The 9,341-nt window shown below is 55.5% G+C and overlaps 1 protein-coding gene across 2 annotated transcripts in view; it reads left to right on the plus strand.

Moving 5' to 3' along the window:
- Positions 1 to 8,630, plus strand: part of CNIH3 (cornichon family AMPA receptor auxiliary protein 3) — a 59,460-nt gene extending 50,830 nt beyond the window's left edge. For both annotated transcript variants that reach the window (XM_069484600.1, XM_069484601.1), the window contains 3 exons: positions 4,807 to 4,919; positions 7,242 to 7,385; positions 8,572 to 8,630. In XM_069484600.1, the coding sequence (XP_069340701.1) occupies positions 4,807 to 4,919; positions 7,242 to 7,385; positions 8,572 to 8,599 (285 nt within the window). In that variant the 3' untranslated portion in view covers positions 8,600 to 8,630. The remainder of the gene's footprint in view (positions 1 to 4,806; positions 4,920 to 7,241; positions 7,386 to 8,571) is intronic.
- Positions 8,631 to 9,341: the final 711 nt, after the last annotated feature.

Here is a 9,341-nt window from a genome sequence, read left to right on the forward strand (position 1 = left end):
ACAGTTTGCCCTCCCCTCCCCCCTGCCAACGCTTGCCGTCTCATTCAGTCCACCCGCTTTGGTTTGTTGGAGCAAAATTTTTCCAACCTTGTGGATGTAACAGGTAATTAACACCACTTAATAGCTGTTAAGTAGGATAATCACGTTTTTGTCCTGAAAGAGGTTCTCCTTTACAAGCTGGTGGTGCTCGCTCTATTAAAGAGCAGTGCGGAGAGACAGGAACACTCATACACTGCTGGTGGGACTGCAAACTAGTGCAACCTCTGTGGAAAGCAATATGGAGACACCTTAAACAGATACAAGTAGACCTACCATTTGATCCAGCAATCCCATTACTGGGCATCTACCCAAAGGAACAAAAGACATTCTATAAAAACGACCTCTGCACTTGAATGCTTATAGCAGCACAATTCACAATTGCAACGATGTGGAAACAACCCAAGTGCCCATCAATCCATGAGTGGATTAATAAAATGTGGTATATGTATACCGTGGAGTTCTATTCAGCCACAAAAAACAAAGGTGATAGAGCACCTCTTGTATGATCCTGGATAGAGCTGGAACCCATTCTACTAAGTGAAGTATCCCAAGAATGGAAACATAAGCACCGCATGTACTCACCATCAAATTGGTTTCACTGATCATCACCTAAGAGCACATTCAGGAATAACATTAATCAGGCGTCGGGCAGATGTGAGGGGGGAGAGGATGGTTATACACACATGTAGTGGGTGCGATGCGCACGGTCTGGGGGATGGACACGCTTGAAGCTCTGTCTGGGGGTGGGGGGCAAGGACAATATACGTAACCTAAACTTACATGCCCCCATAATATGCTGAAATAATAACAATAAAAAGAGCAGCGGCTTGGTGCGGTCAGATCCGCTCCCTGCTCTGGAAACGGCAGGTCCTTTCTACGTAGGAGACCCGGTGGCAGGAGCTTTGCCTGGAAAACACCTCTCTGGAGGGCAGGGGAAGCAGCAGGTGTGGCCGTGGGGGCGTAGAGCCCTCCTCTCCTAACAGAGCCTGGGAGGGGCTGTGGCTGGGACAGGTCTGAGAGGAGACAGGGCCCACAGCTGAGAGCCCTGGTGAGCCGCAGGCAGGCGGGTCCCTTGTCACACCCAGGGCCAAGTAACTAAAGGCAGAAGCAGATGTGTTTCTGCTCTTGGTCCCCTTCCTGTCACCGTGCGGCCTCCCTGGCCAGGTGGAGTCGTCATGACTCCTCCCTGGACGTCTCCCAGGTTTAAAAAGAAGCCGCCGTAAGGGATTTCTGGTCTCCATGTCGTTTTTGTAGAAGATGTTTAGGGCACGGCCCACATGATGGAACAGATTTTCTTCTCAGGACACAAAGAGAGAAGTGACTCTCTCAAACGCCTCAACGAGCGGACGGTGCTGATGTCCCCTGGGAATGTCCCCCCTCTTTGCCACCACACTCTGCCTTCCGTAACGTCCTTTAAGTCGCCACTCAGAGTTAGTCATTCACGGGGCCCCTCCTGCAAGTCCTCGCTCAGAGTGAACGGTTTCTTCTCTCCCTCCCGCCTGCGTCTGGTTGCTCCTGTGCTGCCTCAGTTTCCCCGTTTGCTGTTTGTAGACTCTGCGGCGCACGCGGGCGTCCCCCCGCCAGACTGCCGTGCGTGCGCTGCCTGTTACAGTGAGTGCCTCTGATCAATATGCGCTGACTGGGGCACACATGGGGCTCTCCAGCACTGGAACAGGTGTGTCCCTGAACTCCTCGGCCTCTCATTCCGGAACATTCCTTCACTTCAGTGAGTGCCTCTTCTCTCTAACGGTATGAATCTTTGCCTAATCGCTCCCTATATTCCGAACACGATTGCTACTCCCATCTTCTCTGGCTGAAAGAGAAGAAGAAAAGGAGTGGGCAGCTACAAGTGCTAAGATGCTCCGAGTTGCCAGCAAGTTGTAGGAGAATTTCGTCCCTTTAAAAACACGGCGTTATTGGAGAAAGTGCTTTTATTCTCGCCTGCTCCGTGAGTGGGCTCTTAGGTGGCTGAGTAATTTAACAAGCGTGTGAGGAAACTGACAGGGAGGGTTTTGAGATTCAAGTGCGTCTTGATGCGGTGTGAAAACAATTAGGAAAGGCCGGCTGGGAGGAGTGGGCAGAGGGAGGCTGGAACTCAAATATCTGGTCCTAAATGGGACCGGTCCCCTCCCAGCTCTAGAAGGTGCCCATTGGGACACCAAGAAGGCCAGAGACGGCTGGAAGGAGCTCCTGACGGTGAAGGAAGTGGTGGCCCGTGAGGACGGGCAGAATATGGGACTGGCCCTGTCCCTTGGGGTCAGCTGTGAGGGTCTGATGCTAGCCATGGATGGCCAAGGTCAAAGTGATTCCCCGGTCCGGGCATTTAGGGGAGCTGCTGGCAGTGAAGGGCTCTGAGACATATCACAGTTCCCGGCATGAGTAAAATCGGCAAGTATCATATTAATTTTATGGTGACTTTTAAAATCACAGTTCTAGAATAGGTGATTCTGTGCTGAGTTACTTATGTACCAGACTCTTTGGCTCACCACTTAGAAATATTTGATAAACCTTGGTGCATATTTGTTTTTTTTGTTTTTTTTTTTGAGACAGAGTCTCACTCTGTTGCCCAGGCTAGAGTGAGTGCCGTGGCGTCAGCCTAGCTCACAGCAACCTCAAACTCCTGAGCTCAAGCGATCCTCCTGTCTCAGCCTCCCGAGTAGCTGGGACTACAGGCATGCACCACCATGCCCGGCTAATTTTTTCTATATATATTTTTTAGCTGTCCATATAATTTCTTTCTATTTTTAGTAGAGATGGGGTCTCGCTCTTGCTCAGGCTGGTCTCGAACTCCTGAGCTCAAACGATCCGCCCATCTCGGCCTCCCAGAGTGCTAGGATTACAGGCGTGAGCCACCGCGCCCGGCCTCTTGGTGCATATTTGAAGGTTAAAATATTTAATATGCCAACACCATCAAATAGTCCATGCTCAAGTCACCCCAGCCCCGGTAGCTGGTGGATGTTCCCGCTTTATCTGGCCATCTGGGGTTGGGGTCCCTGGATGCCCAAGCTGGTACAGCTCTCCCAAGGTGACCGTCACCCCGAGTGATTAAAGAGAAAGTGGCCTCCTTGGAGAAAAGGGGCTCAGAGTGCGGTTTCCTGACAGTGCTTGGAGACGCCTTTCTCATAGTCTTGGGGTGTAGCAAAATCCCAGTTTTCCACACGTGCCATCCTTCCCCCCCTCCTGCCTACCCTCACCCAGACATGAGTCGAGCAGCGGCTGGCTGCGTGCGCGTGTGCACGACTGCTCGTTCGGGAGCAAATGGAGCACGGATCTCCACGGCGCACACTTAGGAGAAAATTGCCTTCATCCTGCACATCCCAGAAGGGACCCTCTGTTTTAGGGCTGGTTTCATACAGGCTGGGGAATCAAAAGAAAGAGACATTATCCTTTTCTTTTTCTTCACGCTCCTTGGCTCCTGGGGCAGATAAACCTCAGGGCAGACACGCCGGGAACTAGAATACTGTTGAAAACAGGCAAGGACTGGGGTTTTTAGGGTTCAAGAGGCAGGCTGTTGGCTGGGCACGGTGGCTCATGCCTGTCATCCTAGCACTCTGGGAGGCCGAGGCGGGAGGATCGCTTGAGCTCAGGAGTTTGAGACCAGCCTGAGCAAGAGCGAGACCCCATCTCTACTAAAAAAATAGAAAGAAATTATCTGGCCAGCTAAAAATATATATAGAAAAAATTAGCCGGGCATGGTGGTGCATGTGTGTAGTCCCAGCTACTCGGGAGGCTGAGGCAGGAGGATGGCTTGAGCCCAGGAGTTTGAGGTTGCTGTGAGCCAGGCTGACGCCACGGCACTCTAGCCTGGGCAACAGAGTGAGACTCTGTCTCAAAAAATAAAAATAAACAAGAGGCCGGCTGTGAAACAGCCGTGGCCTCTCTTCCCGCTTGGCGAAGCTGGAAGCTTGGTTCAGTCCGAGGGAGTCAGGAGACTGGACTGAGAATCAGGAAACCAAATTCCGTTCGGGGTCACTTTGCTGACTTCCGGGGTAAGAGTGACAAGTGATCTCCCTGAGGATGGTGATCAGCCGGTATGCGATTATTAACAATAACAACGATCACATTCGTCACAACAGTGGCATCTTCCTTTGAGTTTCTTCCCTGCTGGGAGCACAGCTGGTCCCAGTGCGTCCAGTGCGGATGGGTGGGGGCAGGGAGCTCAGTCGTCCCGCAGGTTCCCTCCCCCCATCCGGCCCCCCAGGTCTGGGCTGGTCTCTTCCCCCTTCCCCAGAGGCCGCGATGTCCCTCCTTGTCGTCACTACTTGTTTCTCTTGGGTTCCTCTTGATCCACCCAGCGTCCAGCAAAATGCGGTTTCCCAATTTTTCCCCAACCCGCCTGTATCTGTAATAGACATACATGTATGTTCTCTGTGGGTTTGTGAGTTACCGCAGGGGGATACACAGGCTGGCAAAGCAAGGGCAGGGCAGTCTGGCATCACTGGAAACGCTGTCAGGATTTGTCCTGCCCGGGCCAGATGTCACACGGGCTGGACCAGCTCGTCCAGCCTTCACAGTGGTCGTGCACAGGTGAGCCCGGGAGCAAGTGCAGTCTCCTGGTAAGCAGGGTGCCGGGGGGCTGTGTCCTTTGGGGACCGTAAAGAGGAGAGCTTGCCGGAAGTGGGTCTCCGTCCTGGGGCAGCGACTCTGCAGCTGCGGGGGGGGCCTCGGTGCCCCCAGCACTGCGAGGCGTTGTCCAGGCAGCCGCCGTGGGCGTGGGGGTGGCCTTTCCTCCCTCTAACCGGGGCCGTGTCTCTGCTCCCTCCGCAGCTGGTGCTGCCCGAGTACTCCATCCACAGCCTCTTCTGCATCATGTTCCTGTGTGCGCAGGAGTGGCTCACGCTGGGCCTGAACGTGCCTCTCCTGTTCTACCACTTCTGGAGGTGAGTCTGCGGGACCCGCCCGGCCGTCTGTCCTCTCCTCGGCCAGCCCGAGCGGCCGGCTCTCCAGTGACGATGGTCCCCAAGTAGACGGCCCCCCAGTGCCGTCTTTCCAAAGCCTCTCCAAAGCCCCCTTCCCCAGCTGCTCTTAGGCAGCAGGTCCAGCAAGGGGAGGCCTTTCTGGCTGGCGCCATTAACCACAGCCCCGACCCTCGCGGGCCAGTGTTGAACGCGGCGATAGCAGCTTTCGCAATAGCCAGAAAAGCAGAAGCGACCCAGTGTCCATCGGCGGATGGATGGGTACACAAAATGTGGTGTATCCATACGATGGAATATTATTTGGCAATAAAAAGACATGAAGCACCTATCCACGCCACGGCATGGATGAACCTTCTAGAAAATAGAAGTGAAGGAAGCCAGACGCAAAAGGTCACCTATTGCATTATTCCGTCTATGTGCAATGCCCAGGACAGGCCAGTCTGTAGAGACATAAGGTACATGAGTGTTTGCAGGGTCCGGGCGGAAGTGAGAGTAGGGAGTTCCGGCTGATGGGTGTGGGGTTTCTTTTTTGGGGGATGAACATGTTCTGAAATTAGATAGTGGCGACAGTTCACAGCTCTAGGAATATACTAAAAACCACCGAATTGTACACTTTAAAGGGTAAGTTTTATGGTATAGAAGTTATATCTTAATAAAAAAAAAAAAAGCACTTTACCAGATGGGCTGCATTTTCTGGGCCAGTTATGGTTTCAAATATTCTAGTCCCTGCTAAGGCCGTGCGTCAGATACGTGATCTGGGCGTTCTGTAAAATAGAGTCACCATATGGATACGGGAAGCAGAGGTGGAGAACACCGAAGGAGCAGGAATGTAATTGTGCAAATTGCAAGCCCTTGACCCCTTGTCCCCAGAGCTCTGGTCCCCGCAAATGTTTCAGCATTGTCATTGTAGCATAAAATAGAGCCTGTATTTAGTCACTTCTAGAGCATTCAGCATTGACTCCTGCACGCTGCAAACATATGGAACACACACGTCACCGCAGGCACTGCGAGGGGTTTCAACACAAATGTAAAACATAATCCCTACCTCAAGGAACGCACACCCTACTGGGAGAGGGAAATACATTCTTAACAACCATATGAGGAATATATATAGGAGCAGAGAGAAAGAAGCACTTACATGGGACTGAAAAGAGACGTTGGAAAACCTGGAAAAGCACATTGCAGGGAGCGAGACCAGCATGTGCAAAGGCCCCGGGGTAAGCGAGCGCTCGGTGTGCTGGGAAGCAGTAGGTGCTCAGTGGGGCTGGACGCAGGGTTCTGGCTATGTTGTAGGGTTGTTCTTCAAACCAGCGCGATTCATCTCCCGGTCAGAGCTGGCTCTCTGGGTCCTTGCTCGGGACCAAGAACAACTGCCTGTCCCAAAGCCCAGCGGAGTCACTCATTCGCACTCTTGTCCTCCTGATGTCCTTACCTGGGTGACCAAAAAGCAGCCAGCTGAGCGATGGCAGCAGCACTTTGTTCCTGGGCTCCCCAGGAGGCTGTGGCCAGGCCCTGGGGACAGTGTCCTGGGGCCGCCTGGGGACAGCTCACCAAGGGGCTAAGTAGGAAAGGCTCCCGCCCTGGCTCCACCAAGCCCGAGCGTCCCCCTCCTCCGTGGCCGTGGCCTGTTCCCGTGGGGCTGATGCGGGTGTGGAATTGTGAGGGGGACGGGGGGGCTCCAGCCATGTCCCCCTCCTCTCATCCCCCGCCATGTTCTCTTGCTGACTCGGTTTCCCTCCGGGCTGCTCTCTCCCCGTGGATGGCCGGGTTCTTTGTGCTGTTCTGGGTCCTTCTATCAAGAAGAAAAGTATCTGCAAGCTACTCTACACTCAAGCAGGAAGACGATGTCCCTTCCGGAAGATTCAGGATTTTAACTGAGGGTCTGGGTAGGAGCTAACTTAACCTAAAGTGGTTTCTCGGGTAGAATGTGGGTGCGATGCCATCCGGGCGGCGGCGGTGTGGTCCTGTCTTCACTGCACCCGCGCCTGCTCTTCACTCTTCCTCACACCTGCTGGGCGACGCCAGGTGACACCTTCTCCCTCTGTCGGAGCAGCTGCGTGTGGGCGAGGACACCACGACGCCCGCGGAGCCGAGTGTCTGGGGACTTACCTGCTGGCAACGGTAGCTGAGCTGCCCTTCCCGGCGCCTGGACTGCGACTGGGCAGACGGCAGACGGCGGCAGGGCAGGGTCGCCCGGCGGACGTCCTGCACCCGGAGGGCTCGGCCAGCTGACGTCAGAAGTCCCAGCCCCTCAGGGCCAGTGACACGTGTCCTCTTTCCCCGCAGGTATTTCCACTGCCCGGCAGACAGTTCGGAGCTGGCCTACGACCCGCCAGCCGTCATGAACGCGGACACGCTGAGCTACTGCCAGAAGGAGGCCTGGTGTAAGCTGGCCTTCTACCTGCTGTCCTTCTTCTACTACCTGTACTGGTGAGTCCGCCCGGCGGGTCCGGCCCCGGGAGACCGAGGGGATTCCAGGCCGTCGGCAGGTGGCCTGTGAGCAGGGCATTCAGCTCGGCTGCAGGTCTGCTCGGGGACCGAGAGTGGTGCCTGGCATGCAGCAGGTGCTCACTAAATGCTAAAGGAAAGCATGAATGAAAGTGACTCAACGGAGGTGTCCACGGCGAGGCTCAGTGTCGTAATGGGAAAGCACCGGATTTGGAGTGAGGCTGTCACTCCTCACCTTGCCGTCTGAGCCGTGTGACCTGGAGTGACCCACCTCTGCCCGGACCCTCCGCTTCCCCCCGGGGAACAAGCCCCCCCGAGCTCCGGGCCCAGCCGGCGGGGCTCTGCGGGCCCACAGGGTGGCGGGTTCTGGAGACGGACTCAGCTCTGCAGAAGAGCTTGCTGGGACATTTTATCTGTCCTTCATTCTCTCTGCAGTATGAAAAGGTGGTTGTGTCTCTTTCTGCCACACAGACAAAACAGTAGATTTTGGTGTGGCTCGTTCCTCAGCCCTGCAGAATTAGCCCGAAGCCCTTTCCGAGAGCACAGGGCCGGCTGTCCCTGCCTCCCGGGCAGTGCTGGGGCAATACCTGAGGTCACCTGCTCCCCGCGCACGTTTAATTCCTTGAGCCTGTTAAAAACCAGAGGGCCAGGAGTTACCCAGTTAAGAATTCGTTTAGCTCACGTGCCCAGAGGGCTCGTGTTCAGACATCGGCCTTCACGCTGGCGATGCTGGTCTTTTCTCCAGCACTAGTGAGTTATCCAGCATCATCTGGGAGGCCCTGGACACAGCCGTCACACAAGCATGTGGCAGCTGGTGGCATAAAGAATGCTCTGCACCCTTCCCCTCCTCCCCCTGCCCACCCAGACCTGCCCTACAATTGCACAAAAAGGAATAAGAACCGTAATAATCACACTGATGAGAACAGTAACAGGCACTTAGAGCAATCACAGCTTTTATCCACGGTCGCAGTCTGCTCTGCTAACAAGTGTTCGTTCCCGTGCTGTGGGCAGCAGTGGGGGCACGGCAGGGGCGGGCAAGACGCACTCGTGGCAGGAAGGAGGGGAAGCCGAGGGGTCTGGCCTTGGGAAGGTCCCTCTATTGGGGGCCGGCCCGAGTCCTTCGTGGGCTCCCGCTAACACCGTCTGTTCCTTTCCTCTCTGCATTCAGCATGATCTACACGCTCGTGAGCTCTTAACGCAGAGACCACGCTCGTCACCAGAGACTGGGAAGGGAGCGGCCCAAGGCGGAGGATCCGTTTCTGCTGGAGGCTGGAGGAGGGGCCGGAGCGAGACCTGGGAGGGAGACCCGGCAGGCGGTGTCACCGGATGCAAGAGCTGGAGCCACGTGGCGGCCGGGGGCCGAGTCGACCCTGCGTGTCGGTTGTTGCCTGTGCATCACGGTCTTTGGCGTCCGAATCCCACACACGGTTGTTGAGTCCCTCTGAGCGTCGGGGCGTGGGAGAGTAGGTGACGGAACACTAAACCTCTCCTGAGAGAGAGTCGCCGTGTCCTGAATCCACATCACCGAACAGCACCTTGCGAGCTCACGGCGTTCCTGGACCGTGGGCGAGGAGGCGGGAAGGCTGCAAGTGCCTGCCAGGGAGAGGAATGGCCTGGGGTCAAGGCCAAGTCTGCGGGGACCTTGAAGGCCTCAAGGATGTCCCGGACTGCCCAAGACTCTCGTTGCATTGTTTTCTGCCGAGCTGTGGCCACACCTTGCACCTGGAATGGGAGGCCTGGGGGGCGCGTGGGGTCAGCCCTCGGCTGCGACCGGCCTGGAGCCTGCAGCGCGGCGCTCAGCCGGGTGTGGGGACAGAGGGAAAGCGGATTTAAAGCGTTTGCGACATGCTCACGTCCTTCACCTCCACAAGTTGTTTTCCTCTCCTGCTACCCAAACCCGTCACAGAGTCATCGAATGCAAATCAACTGGCCAACACT

The sequence above is a fragment of the Eulemur rufifrons genome, chromosome 11, assembly GCF_041146395.1.
Source record: "Eulemur rufifrons isolate Redbay chromosome 11, OSU_ERuf_1, whole genome shotgun sequence".
Lineage (NCBI taxonomy): Eukaryota > Metazoa > Chordata > Mammalia > Primates > Lemuridae > Eulemur > Eulemur rufifrons.